General features: G+C 42.9%; 1 protein-coding gene across 1 annotated transcript; it reads right to left on the bottom strand.

Annotated features, from left to right (window-relative positions):
- Nucleotides 1–5,206: 5,206 nt before the first annotated feature.
- On the bottom strand, nt 5,207–19,916 carry LOC128968303 (nucleolar RNA helicase 2-like). Its single transcript, XM_054382714.1, has 15 exons — nt 19,311–19,916; nt 18,807–19,100; nt 17,196–17,271; nt 16,069–16,247; nt 14,823–14,940; nt 13,983–14,168; nt 12,498–12,643; nt 12,113–12,262; nt 9,937–10,098; nt 9,323–9,442; nt 8,779–8,852; nt 7,588–7,747; nt 6,819–6,953; nt 6,000–6,044; nt 5,207–5,512 (listed from the first exon to the last, which is right to left on the bottom strand). The coding sequence occupies exons 1-15, from the start codon at nt 19,914–19,916 to the stop codon at nt 5,342–5,344; spliced, it is 2,622 nt and encodes an 873-aa protein (XP_054238689.1). The 3' UTR covers nt 5,207–5,341.
- Between the last annotated feature and the right edge of the window lie 713 nt (nt 19,917–20,629).

The raw sequence follows: 20,629 nt of genomic DNA, 5'->3' as shown, positions 1-20,629 counted from the left end.
GGACTGTTCAGCCTGGAGAAAAGCTCTGGGAAGATCTTATAGTGGCCTTCCAGTACTTCAAAGGGGCCTACAAGAAAGCTGGGAAGGGACTTTTTAAAGGGGCTGTAGTGATAGTATGAGGGGGAATGGATTGAAGCTTGAGAAGGACAGATTTAGACTGGAAAAAATTCTTAACAGTAAGGGTGGTGAAGCACTGGAACAGGTTGCCCAGGGAAGTCATAGATGCCACCTTCCTGGAGGTGTTCAAGGCCATGCTGGATGAGACCTTGAGCAACCTGGTCTGGTGGAAGGTATCCCTGCAGATGGCAGGGGGATTGGAACTAGATGATCTTTATGAATCCTTTCAACCCAAGCCATTCTATGAATGAATCTGTCTGGGTGTGAGCACATAAACCCTTTTTTCTTCTTCTTTCAGGCCTTGCAGAATCCAGAAGCAAGCAAGACCTTTCTTGCTTGAGGGTCATTTGTTTGAAACTCTGCATTTCAGAGGAATTGGCAATATTTATGCAGGCACATGATGGCAGTTTTCCTGGGAGTCAGGCTGGATGCTTGTCTCCTGAAATCACCTCACAGGGCAGCACAGCTCTAGCTCCATGAGCCCCCATTTCAGCACTTCAGAAAATGATCCTGGCAACCTTTATTCCTTCATTGTTCAGAGGTGTATTTTCCTCAGGTGGTATGTGCTGTTCAGTCCTTTGCACAAGTTCTGTCTTTTCTACATTTTTCTCTTTCCTCTGAAAAACGCTCAGCTGAAGGGATAGAAAAGCGCGTGACCGGTCACAAGTGGTGTTCCCCAGGGCTCATTACTGGGGCCAGTTCTGTTTAATAGCTTTATCAATGATCTAAACAAAGAGAGTGAGTGCACCCTAAGTAAATTTGCAGATGACAGTAAGTTGGGAGGGAGTGTTGATCTGTTTGAGGGTAGGAAGGCTCTACAGAGGGACCTGGAAAGGCTGGGTCAATGAGATTCAACAAGGCCAAGTGCTAGGTCCTGAACTTAATGAAGGCCCTGTGTTACTAGGGAGAAGAGAGTGACCTGCACCTCACTCCTACCTCCGTTCAGGTATTTGTAGAGAGCAAGATCTACCCTCAGCCTCCTTTTCTCCAGACTAAACAACCCTGGTTCCACCAGCCACTCCTCAGAAGCCCTTTGCCAGATCTCCACTAGGAGACCAGACCATTCACCAGCTTCTTTGCTTTTCTCTGGACCCACCCCAGCACCTCAATGTCTTGTCGTGAGGGCCTCAAACCTCACAGAGTACTCAAGGTGTGGCCTCAACAGTGCTGAATACAGGGGGACAATCACTTCCCTGTGTCCTTCCCTTCACTACAGTCCTACTGACTGCAGCGTCCCAGGAGAATCAGTAATGCTTATTAAAACCTTCTCCTTTGAAAGAGATTTACTTGGAATATTAGCAGAAATAAGATTCATTAATGGAGAGGTAAATAAATTACACAGCTGTCATATCTTTTCCGTATAGCTTTGTTTTATATATAATGATATGTATAAATCATAATGCACTGAAATTCTTAGTTTAGTTATTGTCTATCTCCACAGTAACCAAACAAAGTAGTTTTATGAGACATCTTTATAAAAATACTATGTGAAAGTCTTCAGGAAGACAGAGGAAAATTGAGTATCTGCAGACTCTTCTTGGAGCCATCAAGACTGTTGGGCACAATAGGTAAGTTTAGATGACTGATTCTAAACATGATCATTTTTTCTAAAATAGAGAAAATATTTTTACAAACACTGTGTATCACTTTGTGCTGTGAAAGACTTATTGCTGCCTTTCATTACTTTGGTATATATAGTACTCCAGAAGATAAATTTAATTTTCTGGTGTAAATATGTCTTTTTAATCCTTTTTTTTTCTTTGTTACTTTTCACTATAAGACATACTAACTTTAGGCTAAGAAATATTAATTCCTCTTCTTTGTGGAATAGCAAGATATGCATATGAAATACAATTTTGTTAAGCCAGTCAGAAAGAATCAGGAACACTTTCTTAACCTGAATTTGTAGGACAGTTCTAAATGTTTGCTTGCTGTCAGTTGCTGTGAAGTTGAATTATAAGGTAAATACATGTCATTGTAAAAACTTGTAATCAATGTAAGGAGGTTACTACTGGTTCAAAAATATAAGAGAAAGAAAAAAAAAAGGAATGTGCACATTAACAGACGATGAAAATAGGAATGTAGATTCCAAAGTGGGAGAAATATTATCTACGACAGAGGCAATGCTGAAGTCAAAATCTGACTGTAGGACAAAATCTGACAAATTACAACACGTTGACAGTGACCTCAGCACTAAGACAACTGTAACAGTACTGGAGGACAAAGCTCAGAGTGCAGTTTGTACATGGAATAAGACCGGTAATACTTGCCAGATTCTGATATTTATATTAGCTTGTTTCAACAATAATCTTTTTGCCATAATTCAGTTTGTGTCCTCTCTCAAAAAACACGTAATGGAAAAGGAAAAAAAAACAAAACCCAAATCACAAAAACAAACTATGAAAGTTGGTTGTGTTTTTTTGTATGTTTAATCAAGTTAACTGCTTTAACAATGGGAATTTTTTTAGCATTTACATTCTTGCTTTCTACTGAAAATCTAAATTTTCAAGTGATGTTTGTTACTTGAAATCCCATAATTAATTGATACTTTGATCTGATGGTAGTATGCACTTCTGATTTGTATTTTCTTCCACAGAAGTACTATGATTCTATTGATGTTACATGATGCTTTGGCTCAGGGTTTAATTCTTTTTTAGATTCCAAAGCCAAAACTTGCTGTAAAAGAAAAAAAAAAAAAAAAAAAAGATGCAGCAACAGACAGAAGAGAAAAAGCTACAGAAAAGAAACATGACATAGCAAATGTCAGCCTGTCTTCTTCAGTAGATCCCAGTGGGCTTTCTGATATCAAAGCTGCCTCAGAGGTACAAAGCCCTCATTTTTTGTAGTCTGTGTCGATATGCTATCACATATTACAATGCATATAAATTGTACACATGTTGCAAAAATGTTAGCTACCATGTTTTAAAATTGCTGCTACCATAGGTTCTCCCCAAACGCAAAGTGAAGTTCCTTACCAACTGGGACAGAGGACTGTAACTTCTATTTGCTATATTGGCTGGCTTAATGGAGATGTTGTTTGACTTCGAGAACCATGTGCAATTGTTTTCAAATAACTAATGGATAGCATGATTCATACAAAGAGCTTTCAAATTTACCTTGTGTTTCAGTCTGTTTTTTACCTTCTTGTGTTTAGATTTGTGAACTTGCCCTAAGTGTGACAACTGGAACCATACCTAATGAAACGGTACTGGAGATACTCATACCTGAGGTATGCTCATTTACCATCACTGCTCTCATCTGCACACCTGACCATGTGCCAGAAAACAGCAGAACTGCTTACTGTTGGATCACAGTACTTCATATGCATGACAAACTTGACCCTGATATTTCCTAAAGGCCCCAAAACAGTAAAATCATGCAGATGTGTCCAACCATGCTGCTTTTGGTTGGGATAATTTTCTATTTGAAAGATAGAGTAGTACTGCTTTCCAACACACTGATTCAAAACCAGTGGAATCCCTGGCCCTCAGCCACAAAAGCAAAAACTCCCCAGGATCATATACTAGGAAGATGCTATCTTACTATTTTGACTGGGCACTTGAGCAATCTCCAATCTTTCAATGAGTAATAGATTTGTAGCATGTACCCAAACCTTCACACTGAGTAAGCAGATATAACCGCAGGATTCCAGACCAACTTCGTTAATTTAACCAACATCATTCCACACAAACACAAAGTTCCTTGACAGTTTCCCAACATTTGGCAAAGAAGTACTTAACAAATCTTTTCTAATCAGAACAGCCATTTTTGGCAGAAACAACTAAATAATTGCTGTTATTTCATTTCAAGTCTAGAGAGCTGTCTAACCATACAACAGCTGCCGTGATAGAGTGGCTGAGTGAAGACCCTTTGGAGACTCTTCATATAGTAAGAACTAATTTTGTTTCTTCAGAATAAAGAGGTGACTATTATTACTTCTAGTCCTACAAAACTGTATTTACTCATCTCACAACTTTGCTATAACAAACAATTAAGTCCTGGAGATACCGAGGTCTGCTGACTTATTCTTGCTTGCTTCTTACAAGTTGTGTCTCAGCCCACCCTTAAGAGTATACCGCTTTGTCAGTGCCCAGTTTAAGAGTTTAACACACTGTTAGATGCTCTGAACGTCCAGAGGCATCAGCAGTAAGCTTAAAACTCACATCCCTACACATATACCACCTGTGAATGATCTCTTTGAGCAAGAAACAAAAGCCAGGTCTGCTGTTTTTCATTATTAATAAACAAGCCAGATCACTCAGGAGACTGAAGTGCCACAAATCTCCCTGCAGCTCCTTGCAGAGACCTCACAGATTGGCCTACAGACACAAAACACATTCACCACCTCCAAGGACCCCTTAGACTCTCTGACCATACCACACTATTCCTCTTCGCCCTATGCAACCCCAGCCCACCTGGGCCTGTATGTAGAGGGAGACACAGTCAGGGAAGCAGTGGGCTCGAGGAGCTGCGTGTAGCGCTGCAGGGGCTCCTCACCAGCCGGCATTTCCTCAGTGTCGCTGTGGTTGACACCCAGCCTGTACTCCAGCACGGCCTGTCGCACGGCGGCACTCAGCTGCTGCCTCACCTCCTACAGCAGGGCTTGGGTGCTGTACTTGGAGAGGTAGGGCTCGGTCTCCAGGTCCTCATGTGACCCCGTGGCCAAGGGCATCTGTGCGGTGTGGAGCTTCACGTGCACCGTGGCCTAGCCACTGCCCGCCGCCGCCCTATAGCGGCAGAGCCACAGGAGTGGCCCCAAGCCTGCTTCCCCTGCCAGCCCCTCTCCTGCTGCTTCCAGTTCGGAGTGTTTGTCCCCACAGCTGCTGTGACAGAGTTACAGGAAACAGTGCCAAGTACCGGGAATCAGCAGCAGCTGACAGGAGTACGCCAAGGGCCACCAGACCCCTGGCATTTGTGGGACACTCAGGAGGAAGGGTGCTCAAATTTCTCTGAAAAAAAGTTATTTTTTAGAATCAGATTTTTTAATGCAAGAGCAGCTGAACAGGCAAGGTGCAAACTGTTCTGGTTTGCCAGGTAAAAAGAGAAATCTTCCCCGAAACCCATTTCAGCAAACATGATTTTCAGCCATCCTCAAAGAAACTGCTTTATCAAGGAACAAAGACAAAGAGGAATGTCATTAGACAGGCTTTTACTTTTTGATAAAAATCAACTCAGTCCAGATCTGTAGCAGAGGTTACTCCAACAACCTGTTAAAATCATGTTCTCAGTTTCCATTCTTAAACCGGTTGCTTCTCTTGAAACCACCACCGCTGCCACCTTGCCTCCCATTTCCAAACCTGGAGAACCCTCGTCCTGCCTCCTGGGGGAGTTCTTCCAGCTCAGGCAATTCCTTTGCCACTGACAGCTGCCAGCGCCTGGTGTCACTCCACTGTTCCTACAACAAGAACAATGTAACAAGAGTTCACATGCCTGCAGCTGTGTCCAAGGTACCTTATATCATTAAAGGCAACATTGAATGCAAAGGCATCTCCAGAAAAATCCCACCCACACTGAAATAAGTCAGCAGATCTCTCTTGGGAGAGAGTTCACAGTCCCTGTGAGAGAGGATAAATAACCACAAAGCAACAAGAGGGAAGGAAGTCAAGAGAAAAATGGTTAACTCTCAGAAGCACTGGAGATGTCAAAACCCAGAGCAAAGAGAGGATATATGATGCAGTTTAATAAAATCAAGTAATATAATGAGAAGTGAAATCAGAAAGGGTTGTATTTTCTAACAGTTGTGCTGACTGTTGTCTAGGCAACATCCTTATCAACACACAAATCTTATCCTCCCATAACACCCTATATTCAATCCTATACATATCAATTGCCAAATCTCAAATCACCAGATTTCAAAGCCAATTTTGTCCACAAAAACATACCTGTATGTTACCCAGTTCGTCAACAGGGATATCAAAGCACACCCCCTGTAACAGGAAAAAAATAAATAAGAAAAATGAAAGCGTCTGCTTCCTCTATCCAAGAACAGACACCACCGGCAACTGCTCCTACATGCTAAGTGTAGAAACCAGAAATAGCAGGAAGCCTTATAGAAGCTGAAGAACAAAGCACTTAAAACACAAAATTCAAACCAAAATACAGACTGAAATACTCTGGGCTGACAGCAGCATTACCTGGCAATCAGCCTGGCTGTTTAAAATCACCTGGCACCAAAAGCTGAAAACACACTTGCACAGCAGACAAGTGTCAGACACAAAGAAACCAGGCTGACAGACAGGTGAATGCTGTATTGCTTCAGGCAGACAGTCACTGCCCTACTCTACAGCTGTCTTTTCAGTGCAATGCTGTATTGTGTTAGCATTAGCTCACCATGAAAAAATAAAGATCACAACCATCACTCTCATTGTATAAGTATTTCTGATGTGTTTTTTTTGTTCTGTGGTTTGTTTTAGGATGGAATTCCTGCATGTTCACTTAAGAGCAATGTCTCCATTCAGGTAAGTGTCTTTTAAAACACTCATCTATCTTCACTTTTTTTTTAATAGTGTATGCAAACAGCAGTTTCAGGGGGCCTTGTCATAAGTTGCCTTTTTTTTGAGCAATAAGATTGAGTAGGGAAACAGCGAGATATCAACATTCTCTCTACTGGTACTTCAGAACTGCTGCCCAAATCACTGCAAAACCTGACCATACATACACACACACCCCCCCTCCCTGACCAGCTTGTTAGGCCATCTTACCGTCTTCCCCTTGAGGAAACGCATTGAGGAAACTTTTGAATCTACTTCCTCACCAAGTTGTTCCTTGAGTCCCCGCCAGGCATAGCCCATGGTATGCATTTCTATTGAACACTTCAACACCATGGTCACAAAGCCCTTCAGGAAATACACAGAGAAAAACATTTACAAGACTACACTTGGTTAGGCATGCTGTAACTCACTAATGAACTATGGAATAACACATTATTGCAATGAGAGACATTTACATCACTTCACCACTGGAAAACAGGTTAAAAATCCCCAAATTGATATAAGAAGCACAGTCCAGTCCCATGTCATTTCTAAAACTGTTACCATGCAACAAATCAGGTCAAGTTCTTCCTAAATGCATCAGAGAAAGGAAGGTCTGTACTTTGCGATGATCTCTTTGAATCAGGTAATGACATGCTTGACTTACTTGAAATATTACAGAAATATAAAAATCTTTCTGGGAAGAGATAACTCCAGTAGCATGAAGCAAATCCATTAGCTTGTAAAATGTCATTAGTTAAACTCTCCTCGAGCACTGTACTGGTTCTGTCACTTAGATCTCTGGAGAAATTCTTGTAACTCTCATTACAGGAATATTTACTAACTGATTTTCAAGTTTCTCTGGTTTCCTGAGTGCCATTAAGAGCTGATTTCAGTTTAGGAACCGGGAGCTGGGGAAAACAGCTATTCAGAAACCCCACTGAAAGATGCCGCCTCAGCTAGACACAAGAATTCTTAACACAGCTAAAACGTTACTCACTGCAGTTGAGTTGAGTAAGGAGCGCTGCTGTACATAAGCTGCCCCAGAAATATGGGCTAGAGCTGCAGCCAGGGCAGCAACTGCTCCTTTTTCATCTATGAGCTCTTGAGCAGATTTTCTGAAGTAGTCAACTGCAGCAGGAGGAATGGCCTCCAACAACCTACATGGTGATAAGAAATAGCAAAGGCCAGCATGAAACACAGACTTCAGACAGCTTTCAATATAAACAAACTATCTCTAAACTCTTGCTCGATTCATGCTCATGCTTCACCAACACTGATTTAACACATTCAGGATGCTAAATACCCTCCTATTCTGTTCTCTTGAAATGTGTCCAAAACTGAGGATGTACAATACAGCACGTTGGAAAGCATCAACAAAAACATCAAAGGCAGGCTCTAAGATATCAGCATTTTTAAGGCCATACCCAAGGCTCCACAAGGAAATGTTGCCAGCAAACTTCTACAATGCCAGTGCTGGGCTGGGAAAGACTCTTGCTCTCAGAGCAAGCTGATTAAATTATTTTCACTGCCTCTACCAGAAACAACCAATCTGGGAAGCTAAGAACAGCTACTCCTGTAATATAATTTTTAGTAACCAGCCTCTAAAGATGTTTTTGATACACCAGCATTTCCCACCAATTTTCAGTATGCAGTGAAGCCAAAACCATGCCAGCAATTTTATGCTGGTCAAATCATCTCTAACTGTAATAATCCCTACCACCACTGGGGCAGCAAATGTAAGCAGAGATGCACAGATTAAAAACACAACCCTTGAGAATAAATACAAAAACAGAAGACAGGGCTGCAGCGCCCTCACTACTGCAGAGAAACTCATACTAAATATTGCAATTTACACACTGCTCCTGTACCATCCAAGAGGACAAAATTATTTTCCTAAAATGACAGTAATTCCCTGTTCTGCCACTAATTTCTGATGACATAAACAAAGGTTATTTTTGCAGGGACTTGGAGAACACTGTGTTCTATGAAAAAGTCTGCGTTCAAGCACAGCGGTTTATTGACATCATCTTATGAAAACAAGTCAGTGTCTATATGCAAACCAGCTGACTTTTACAAAATGGTCAAAGATGTGTTCACACCCAGGTCTGATCTTTTACAGTTTTGCATTAACAGCATTGCTGATGGTAAGATCTCCAGACATATTTTAAGAACAGACAAATAAACTTACTTTTTGGCATCATTACTTGAAGCTTTAATTACATCTGTAGCAGTAGGAACACCCACACGCTTAAATGTAATCCCCTGAAATTAAGAAAAATTAGTTAAAAGGTGTTTTCAGCACTCTGCAGCTCAACCTTACTTAAGTCACATTGCTGTGAGCTCTAGTCACTTACTGTTTAGAACATCAACACAATCTTTAAAGTTACTTCTAAAGCTAGAATAAAACTTTTAAATTTCTGCCTGTTAATCTGGAGATACTTTACGTCCATCTACAGGCAGATTTTAAAGAAAGGCACAGTCTCCATGCACTACTGTCTTTGCCTGCTGACACCAGACTACTGCTAACATGGGAAACTCATGAGACATTAGAGGAGGCTGATACAGAAGCACTGCACAAACAGTTAAATACAAATACTGCAGGCCTACTGGACTGTGAAACATGAGTCTCACACTGGATTCATAAGCAGCCCATAGTTACAAGCTGTAAGAGTAGTAGAGTCTTTTTAGGAGCTGAATAGTTTCATTAAGCCATGTTCTGAGGTAAAACTTACCGCTTTGTGCTCAACTTGCTTCAGAAGATCTTCTTCTCTTCTCTGAAATAAACAAATACAGACGCCAGTCCGTCCAGCTCGACCTGTTCGTCCAGAACGATGGATGTAGGAATCAACATCCTTCAGAAATTCAGATTAATGTGAGAAAATATTGAAATGCAAGCTAAATTCTATGTAGAAGCCCAAGGAGTGATACATTTTGTCTATATTCAAACTTACACTACACACAAACGACTCAGGTTTGATATGCTACCCTTCCCAATGTATGCTTCCTCAGCTTTAACAAACATTAATAACATAAGCTTTTTTTAACAATTCAAAAGAAGAAAGCAGCAGCAGTAGTATTTTAGAATTGTTGTAAAACAACAACATTCAGAAAGGACTCAGAAAAGCTCAAACAATGTCAAAAGCTATCTTACAACTTTTCAGAGCAACCCAAAGCCATCACTTTTACTTTAATCAAAGCTCAAAAGCTTAACTAGGAAATTCTAGGCCTGCTTTTACAGAAAAAGCTCTTAATTTGGGAACCTAAGCATACTTCTGGTGAAACAGAGAAATAACCCACCGTTCTATCACAAAAAGAAATCACAATTGTAGCTTCCCTGATGACTTACTTTTGGTGGTGAACACTGTATAACAAGGTCAACCTCAGGAATATCCAAACCACGGGCAGCTACATTTGTTGCAATCAGAACTTCAAACACACCATTTCTAAAGCCTTTTAATGTAATTTCTCTCTGCTTCTGTGGAATGTCACCATGCAATGATTGGGCATCCTGTCAGTGAAACAAACCATTAACATGTCATATAATCAAAGAGTCTAAGCTGCAGTATCTAAAGATATTTAATTACAACCCCCAAAATATTGTGCAGAACGATAGAAAATAATTGCACAGCTGGTACCAAAGGAATATAAAGCATCCCATGATCCTCTTCTGGGACAATAATACTCACAAGCAGTATTTTTACCATAGTATTATTTGGAGCAACCAACAGTAAATTACAATTCACAGTCTGCTTGGCAAAAGGGTCTAGTTCAGCTTTCGCTTGCACTGGAACAAATGGAAGCAACTTTATTTAAGCAGTGCTTGTCAAGAGAGCTAGCAAGACGCTTTGGTCCGTTGCCTGGGATGGAAAACCTAGAGAAGCTGAAGGGAGGTTTTCAGGGCATTCCCAACCCCTGCTAGGGATCTGAACAATCTCCACTTTTAATGGGGTAACAGACAGACCAAGTGTTTGACAAGGAGACAGGGGTCACAAACTCAGAATTCAAATGAGTAACACGCCAAAGCACAGGGGAAAAACATGTCACATACCAACGCAAGAACAATGTCATAGGACTGTGAAAGCAGCAGGGCCAACAGATAAAAACTGTTGCTGGCAGATTTTAATGTGGATGATGTATAACATTTATGAACTACTGGGCAAATCACATATTCCCACCACTGCTCATTCTCTATAAATTGGCTTTTAGCGTACAACAGGACCTTCTCTGAAAAAAATCCAGGACCTTTCCCAATGCTCAAAAAACAGAGTAATAATTTAAGCAAGCATAGAAAACTTGTTCTATACCTCACCTGAGGTCTGAACAAACTATTAAATGATCTTCCAAGGGCAACAAGACATTTCATTCTACCATGTTAGTTGGATTTTCCTGAATACTGACTGTCCAAAGAGTAAACACCATTATGAGATAGGAATCAGAAAAGCACACTAAGGTGGGATGGAGGATGTTCACTACTCTAGGTCCTGTTTATTACAGTATCACTATCTCCTGGTTATTCATCATAAGCTGTGTATTTTCCATTGATCCTGACCTGCATGATTTTAAAGTCAAAGTAATAAATTCATAATTACAGCCACAAGGGGCATTTTAGCTGCAAAGTCCTGCTTTTAGAAACAGATTTTATACATCTTAAAACCACATGCAGAAGTAACTTCATCCACACAGTTACAACGTGATAATAAAATAAGTATTTCAGGACATTTAACCCCTGAATACCACAGAACGCTACAGGTTGGAAGGGACTTCAGAAGACCATCCAGTTCAACCCCCCTGCCAGAGCACAATCACCAAGGACAGGTCGCACAGGAACATGTCCTGGCAGATTTTGAAAGTCTCCAAAGACTCCACAACCTCTCTTGGCAGCCTGTTCCAGGGTTTTGTCATCCTCATAGTAAAAAAGATTTTTCTTTTGTTCACGTGGCACCTCTGCTCCAGCTTGCACCTCTTGCCCTTTGTCCTATCATTGGGTATCACTGAGAAGAGCCTGGCTCCATCCTCCCAACACTCACCCTTCACATCTTTATCAACCTGAATGAGGTCACCCCTCAGTCTCTTATTATCCAAGCTAATGAGACCTAGCTTCCTCAGCCTTTGCTCACAAGGAGATGCTCCACTCCCTTCAGCATCTTCGTGGCTCCGTGCTGGACTCTTTCAAGCAGTTCCCTGAGGTCCTTCTTGAAATGAGGGGCCTAGAACTGGACACAGTATTCCAGATGCAGTTTCACCAGGGCAGAGAAGAGGGGAAGGAGAACTTCTCTCAATCTACTAACTACACCCCTTCTAATACACCCTATGCTGCCATTGGTCTTCTTAGCCATCAGGGCAAGACCAGGACTTACAGGTCCCTTTCCCCTATGCTGCTCTCCAACAGGTCAGTCCCCAGCCTTTACTGGTCCATGGAGTTGTTCTTTCCTAGAGGCTAGACTCTACACTTGCCCTTGTCATATTTCACGAAACATATACAGAACATCCAGAACTGCTGCTCCCCGTTCAGACCCCCATACCTGTTTGAGTGAAGCATTCATAGCCAATTCATTTGCTTCTTTTTTGGTCTCACAGAAGACGATGGTCCTCCCACGGCTGCCACTGTAGACTTGAATGATATCCCCAAGAACTCCTGCCCTCTGAGATGAGCGACACTGTATAGCCAAGTGCTGTTTGGGAAAAACGCATGATAAGCATCTATGTTAAATCTATGCCATGCACAGGACAGACAAAACGAACACAAAGCTTGCAAGCTATTGTTCCGATATGAAAGCTTTGCTGAAAATACTTGTTTCAGTCATGCAGGAGTCCTTACAACCCCCCATTTGTCAAGTCAGTGCAGAATCCACTTCATCCAGGCCACACGCTTTCAGGACCTGCACTGCTCCAGGCAGAATCACTTACTTCCACAGTCATGGCAGTCCTCTGAGTCTTCTTTCCTATCAAGTCAATCTGTTCATATTCATCTTTCATGTACTTTTTTGCTACATCATACACCCATCGTGGACAAGTTGCAGAAAACAGTAGCGTCTGGGGGTTGTTCTCAGAACCTGGAAGGAAAGGCTACACATTTCAGTCATCACAACAGACTCTAAAACATGAAAACTAGTAAAAAAGCAAAAGAATCACTCTCAAATTACAGGTTTCTATGTGCAGTAAGTCAGCTACAAGATGGAAACTCAGAAGCAATGAAAACATTTTTCAAACCCTTTACACACCAAATGCAAAATTACAGTAATTTTAACTGGACCAAACTGACTCCTTTATCCTGCCTGAGAATAAATGCAAGACAATTCTAGATCTGCTAAAATGGTTTATACCATGCCTGGTCCTCCCATATAACAAAAAAAACCTACTCTTAATCCCTCTTTGTCTTTATTCCAATACTAACTAGCTGTGAACAGTATGGCTACATGCAAAACGAAACAGCAGACTGAAAAGCACCCGCTGCAGACCAGGGTTAAGAATTACCTACAGAATTACCCCAGGTAAGAACAATTTAACAAACCTACCTTTCATAGTTCCACTTGTTCAAACAGAAACACACATTGCAAAGAACACTTCCCTACAATTTATTTTCTAGTTATGAATAAAACTTTTAACGTTGAATCATTACAACAAGCTAAACAGTTTTCCTTTTTTTAGAAGATTATCTGTACTTTTGGGCTGTCAGGATAAACATCAGCTCTGCAGAAATGGGGAGAATGAAGCAGTCAAGGAAACTGACAGTGATTGCACTGGATCAAGCCTAAAATCCATGAAGCTCACAGAGTTTTTCCAACAGCAGTCAAATGCAGTTAAAGATACAGAAACTCTGCCAGCAACCAGCATTTTGTGGCTACTAGAGCCAGAAGTGATAACCTTGCTTTTATCCTTGATAAAAATCCTTGATATTTATACTTCCAGTACTTTGAATCACCTTTCAAAACTTTTTGGGCACTGGCACACAATAAAGAATTTGAGGCTATTTAATCAACATCCTCCTGCTCTGTACTTGCTACCTGGTGGCTTTGCTCAGTGTCCACTACATCAGAAATGAGCAAATATTCCCTAGCTGTCAACTTTGTGTGATGACAAGTGCAGACACACTACAACCCTAACCCTCTGTGCTCAGTGACCTCTCTCAGGATGAAGAGTGCCACGGCTAAGAGAGTTGGGCTGTGTTTCTTGCTTGCCTCTTTTTCCCCCCCTTTCTTCCAGAGAGGCCATTCCAGCCCTTCTGCCATCTGTGACCTTGCTTTGAACCTTTTCCAATTCTACTTCACTCTTTTCTCCGAGGTCCCAGTACTAACATCAAAGGATTCTATCTGGGAGTGCACCAGAAGCGTTCAAAGCAGCATAACTGTTTTCTGCATTGTTCTCTCTTCCTCTCCTGATGTCAGAATTTACCTTTTTTGTAAGCAAATCCTAAGATTTCTTCCACTTGTTCAGCAAAGCCCATGTCTAACATGTGATCAACTTCATCCAAAACAACATGCTTCACATTGGAAAGATCCAGCTTGCTATTTTGAATGTGGTCTTTGATTCGTCCAGGAGTTCCCACTAGAATATCAATGCCACTTTTAAGAAGATCAACTGGAAAATAAGAAAAACAAGGACAGTGTCAGAACGCCAAGAGACAAGGTAAAAAGTTACCAACAGTTCTAATTTTAGAACCAAAAAACTATTGCTCTTAACTTCAATCTCTGAGTAAAGGACTATGCCCAATTTGAGCAACAAGCAAGTAAGCTTAATGGCAGTGTAAGTTACTCTGTCAACAATTCCAGCTAAACCACAAAGCTATAGTAAGATACAACAATTTCCAAGCAGCGATCAGCTGCCATTAGAAACCTCCAGAGCTTTATTACAGAAAACCACTTTTTTTTCATCTAACTTCGTTTTCACTGCTACCTCTGGAGACAGAGAAAGACACACACATATACACAGCTCTCTTTTTCCTTTGGATGGTTGTCCAGTCCCAGTGCATGTCCACACAAAAACACAGTAAAGAAACTAAAAGGACTACTCACTTTGCAGACCTGTGACCCTTCTCCTACATAAATATTTACTGGAACTAAAATAATTAAGCCTGGGCTGTATGCCTCCTCTGAAAGGAGTATCATGGTTCCTGACTGAAGTGAAACCCTGGCTGGGGGGAGGTGGTGGGTGGTAAAAAAGCCAGTTTTATTTATGGAATTATTTTGAAAAAAGTAAAGTTGAATCCAGTAATAATCCTTAGCATTTACTTACGCTGTTCTTTATATGGAGTTCCTCCATAAAAACAAGCCACTGACAGCTTCTTGGTGAGATTCTTGAAGTCTCTGGCTACCTGAGTGGCCAGTTCCCTGGTTGGAACGAGAACCAGCACCTGCAGGAAGTGAAAAGAAACCAAAATGCAGCTATGCTTAGGAAAAGGTTCTAGGAGAAAAGGCTTTTGTGCATGTTGAACAGTTTGTACTCCCATTCTTATTTTACATTAGTTGCAGAGGTGCCCACAGCTCTCCATCAATCCCAGCAATATTTCCTGCCACCTGGAGCTTCACAGCTAGCAAGAAGAAACAGGGATAAGTGTAACAAGATAACAGAGATGTAGAATAGCAACATCATTATATCTGGCATTAACTTAAGGGGGAAAAAAAGACACTTCAGTAATGAAGGACAAGCAAGGTGTAGTTCAGTATTAAAAGATAAGAATAGTCACTAAAAAAATTTGCAGTACTAAGATCTTAAAAGATGCATTCTAGGGATATATCCTCCTCCTCCACCTACCTACCTTCTCTTCTCCAGTATCTATCCTTCCCTCCCCATTTTAAGAATGAAACAATAAGCTGAATTCTTTGGAAATATTTCAGACTATAAGATTTTAAAACTTATATTGTCTTTGAAGTAACTAAAACAGAAAGATGAAGTAGGCACAAATCTGCAGACTACAATAATCTTTCAGTCTAATGATAAATATACATGCTTCATTTGCATGAGAACAATGATACCTTACCACACATATCTAGTTACCAATTCCATCTCATTCCTAAGTAGAAATATAAACACCACTTGCATCCATTAAGCTGAGTGTCCAGATGAATGGGGGAAAGGCAAACCAAATGCCTTCTGTTACCAGCATGGAATTTACAGTGAGAAATAACCTCAGCGAACAGAGCCAAGTCAAGCCGATTCCACCATTACCTCAGAAGAGGCAGGGAACTGAAGCCCAAAGCCAGATATTAACTTCCCAAAGACAGCAGTCTGGAAGTCCACTAGCTATTACTGCAGTGACCTGACCATTGTCCCAAATGGAATTATAAGGAACCCTTATCATGAAATGTGTTAGCATGGCGATACTGCAAAATCTCTGTCACCCCAATCTGAGTAAAGCATTCAGTATCACAAAAACCAGTAAAGGTGAAAGAAGTCCCAGACAAAAGTTCCCAAAGCAAAATCACTTTTGAAAATTGCCACGTTCTAAGGTTTTGGTGTTAACCCTCGAGTACTAAGTTACCTTTGGTGCACGGCCTCTTCTTCCATCTTGTGAGACATTCTGAAGTTTTTCAATCAGCGGAACAGCAAAAGAAAAGGTCTTCCCAGTTCCTGTTCGAGCTTGAGCAATTACATCTTTGCCATCATAGATGGGCTGAAAAGTCGTCACTTGCACAGGAAACAGGTATTTTACACCTCGAGCTGTAATATAATCCAAAGAGGTTTCATTAGAAGGTGAAGTAACAGCTGCGTAACTAGTCTGAGCATGTCAAATTCTGTACACAAGAGACATGACTTAGAAGAAAACCACCTATCTTTTTTTTAATTCCTGCTCTAGAACAAAAAGTATTCCAACCCCAAACACACAGCTCAGTATCCACAATGCAATACAGCCTTCTTTGTCACTTCTGGCATAAGGCAAGAGGAGAGGAAGAAGGTAAAAAATACAACCTGTCTTTTCTAATACAGCCCAAGTCGTTTTGGCAGCTTAGTTTTGAAGGTAGGGAGGAGATGAAGGTATTTGTTTCAAAACACTAAAATTTTAGAGGATCTGAAATATGGAGGTGAAATGATCCATCCAAGACAAATTTTTGAACAAGGAAAGCATAAAGGAATGAAAACTTTGTCTGATGAAAAAGAATTGCACAGGTTCCTAACACAGAGGTCAAAAACTTTGCAATGGTTACTTCCTCAACAAAAGTAATTGAGAAAGAAAATGTCCCAAAGTATGAGAATAATCATAGACAATCTGTGCACAGAAGCCAAACAGTCTTCGTGTACAGAACATTGTTATACTTAAGTGATATTGTAGACAGCAGATCAGAGAACTGAAGTAAAGATACATGGTAAATAGAGTGGTGCTTATGAGAAGAGACTCCCTGTCTCTCGAATGTGTATTTGGGAATAATCACAGCACGGAAGAATAAACTCACCTTAAGGCACTAGAAACTGAACAAAACTTTGTTCCTACTAAGGACAGTAACAGTAAAGTCTTTGTATATCTACAGTGACTGCTCCCCTGCATATTCTTACCAAACAATAAAAAAATGGAAGACCAATTAGGGCAATTTATCCTTGGCTTCTGCCTCTGCTCATATAGCACAGTTCTGGACAAACATTCACAGAAAATTTTTTACCACATTAACTAACCTTTGAGAAGGTTGATGGTGTTTTGGGAGAGAGGGAAATTGGAGAAGGCACCTTCTTTTTCTTCTTCTGTCAGCTCCTTACAGGATAAAGATGAAAAGAAAAAACTTACTAGCCCTAAGAGATCAGCAAATAACATATGCTACAGAGACACACAAGAGAAGTTGTGCATTTGCTTTACTGTTGCAATTTGAGCAGCTACCTTTTTTGTTAAAAGAAACCCTTACGATGCAGGTAGATCACAAACAAAAACGTTATCAAAAAAGTCAAGTGGGAAACTTGAATCCACTCATCCTGTATTACAAGACCCACCAACACAAACTGCACCACCATTCAGCGTTACAATGTCTTGTGATTTTGATTCACTTAGCTTTACTTATTTCACATCAGTAGATGGATTTGAGGAAGTCTTAAGGCAGTGAGCTGTGAGGTTCCACTTAAGTTTTACTGAATGTCTGGAGACAATGAAGAAATTCAACAGAGTCTGGAGATGTCAAATCAGATTAATTTTAGGATCAAAGGATGCATAAAGAGTCCATGAGATGAGACTGAATGCTCTGTAAGGGTAATTCCACAAGAATTTCTTTATTCAGGTCTCTTTTGAGAGGGACACTCCCCAGAAGCACCTAGTGTGAGCTGACCCTGCTGCAGTACTGCTCTGCTAAATTATTTGTTTTTATAAAATATAATGCCTGAGTCTGCTTTGGGAAACCAAGGGTTTGAACTTCAGAGCACACTAACATCAGACACCTAGAAGGCAGGCAAGTGAATTGGGAGTAAATATGCTGAAACTTTGAAAAAATATTTAAGTGATATAAAAGGCTGAGTGAACAGATACAAACCTTTAGCCAGAAGCTACTGACCAAATCTAGGATTAAGAATGGATCTAGTTGATCTGAGGAGCTTAGAAAGCAAAAGGGTCCATTCCAAACCTCAGGACTCAACAGGAGAGTCTTCTTTACCTTTTCATATTTCTGGTCCCTATATAAATCATTTCAACCAATTCTAGCTCAATTTTCCCTTCTCTATTTCTCCCATGTAGCAACTAATGAAGCAAACCTTGGCATTGAACTCGTCAAGTTGCATTTTTACATTAGTGACCTAACATGTTTATAAATTATTTAAATGACCTGAAACACTCATCTGTGATCTCCTTTTACAGGGCACCTTGTAAAATCCTTCTTCAAAGGGTCTGCCAGCAAAGAAAGAACCATCACAGCAGAAAGCAGGGCACATTTCCCCTGCACAGAAGGGGAAAAAAGCTTTGACGCTGCAGGACCCAAAACAAGTTCTTGCATGATAAGGAGCTAGCACATGGAAAGTGATCCCTGCTAGCCACCCTCCTGCACAGCAGGATAAGCTACTCCAAGCGGCTTGGCATTTGCCACAAGAGAGAAAGCACAACAAGGAGAAACAGCTACTACGTGTTGGTGCATGTGCTGCTGCGCTTTGCTCACCGCCGCAGCCTGGGCAGATGCGGGCACTCTCGGGTGCTCAGGACCGGATGCCATCCATCTATGGGAAACCCCGCGCATACTGCCAATAACAGCCCTCACACTACCAGTGGGACTTCAAGCAAGCAAGCCAAGGGCTCCGTGGGCTGGGCATTAGTACCTCCGCGTCGCTGTCCCGCTCTCCAGTGTCCGTGTCGCCGGAGGCACTCTGGGCTGTCAGGGATGATACACCGTTGCTTACAGCTGAGGAAAGTTTCACGGTACGCTCGGAGCTGTTGTGATCTCCAAGCAAACCGTTAGCCTTATCCTTGACTTTTTTTGTCTTCTTAGCCATGGGAGGCTCAAGGTCACCGTCGCCCAGCCCGCTCTCTTCGGGTTGAGTCTGCTCGCCCTCGGCCTTACCACGCCGCTTCACCTTTTCCCGCCGCTTCGGCTTCTTCTCCTGGCTCCTCTCCTGCCCAGGAAAACCAGGCGTTACACGGCGGAACAGCCTCCCTCGCCCATCCCCTGCGACAAGGCGCTGCTATTGGGCTTTATCACCTGAACCCCCTTGCCCAGGACTCTCCCAGCACCCCCAAGCCCGCCGCCGCGCCGGGCCGCACAAAATGGCCGCCCCCGCGGCGGCACGTGGCTCGCGTCCGCCCGCTCCCCCTCCCTCTCCCACCTTGGCCTTTCTCCGGCGACCGCGGCGAAGAGACTCGTCTCCCGCCAGTGCCTGCGGCTCGGCGGGTGCGGCAGCGGGCATGGCGGGCGGCTGCTCCCCGGGGATGTGCACGGCAACGCTACTGCTGCTGCTGCCGGTCTCGTAGCTGCGACACCAGGAGCCGCGCCCCGAACCGCGGCGCAGGAAGTGAGGCGCGGGGCCGAGTATAGCTGGCGGGCGGACAGGGCCACGGGGCAGCGCCACCGCCAGCAGCAGCAGCGGTCCCGCGGCGGGGCCTGACAGCCAGCCCAGACACCGCCGGTCGCTGACCGGGACGGCCGCTGCTGTCCGAGCTGTGACGCCGAGCCGCACAGCCCGGCCCCACACGCCTCCCATCAGGCCGCTGCGCCGCCGGCCCGGCCACCCCGACCTGAGCCCGCCTCTTCCGCCGGCGCGGCCCCCGCCGGTCCCTTCCTCCAGCTTCCCCCGTTCCCAGGGCACCACACACTGGGTCCGGACAGGGCCGCCGCCTCCTCCTTGCTTCGCGGGGCTCCCTCCTTCGCGCTTCACAATCCGATAACCGGGTTGCTGCATCCCTACATACCAGCAAAACGCTTCCCGTGTCATAGCGCGTGTAAATCCAGCCGGCGACATGGACAGCGGGATCGAGTGGATCTTCAGCAAGGTGGCAGATGGCATCAAGCTGAATGGTCTGGTCAGCACGCCAGAGGGTCAGGATATCATCCAGAGGGACTTGGACAGGCTTCGGCGGCGGGTCTGCGTTGAACCTCATGAGGTCCAAAAAGGCCAAGTGCGAGGAATCCTCAGACCAGGGATGAAAGGATTGAGAGCAGCCCTGAGGAGAAAGTCCTGGGTACTGGTGAGTGAAAAACTGGACGTGATCCATTACCGTGCACCGGCAGCCCAGAAACAACCATGCCTCGGCTGCATCCCCAGCAGGATGGGCAGCAGTTGGAGGGAGGTGATTCTGCCCCTCTGCTGAGACCTCACCTGCAAGTGATGGAGTCAGCTCTGGAGTTTTCAGCACAGCAGAGACACGGACTTGTTGGAGCAGGGCCAGAGGAGGCCACAGTAATGATCCTCTGCTGCAAGTTCAGCCTGGAGAAGAGACAGCTCTAAGGAGACCTTATTGGAGCTTTCCAGTATTTAAAGGGAGCCTAGAGGAAAGGTGGGGTGGGAACTGTTTATCAGAGAGTGTAGCGATAGGACAAGAGGTCAAAAGTTTTAAACATAGAGGGTTGATTTAGATTAGAGGCAAGGAAGAGTTTTTTCACTGAGGGTGGGGATTCTCTTAGCAACCCGTTCTAGTGTTTGTAGAT

This window comes from Indicator indicator, chromosome 7, assembly GCF_027791375.1.
Source record: "Indicator indicator isolate 239-I01 chromosome 7, UM_Iind_1.1, whole genome shotgun sequence".
Classification (NCBI taxonomy): domain Eukaryota; kingdom Metazoa; phylum Chordata; class Aves; order Piciformes; family Indicatoridae; genus Indicator; species Indicator indicator.
This window is presented reverse-complemented; position numbering and strand designations above follow the sequence as displayed.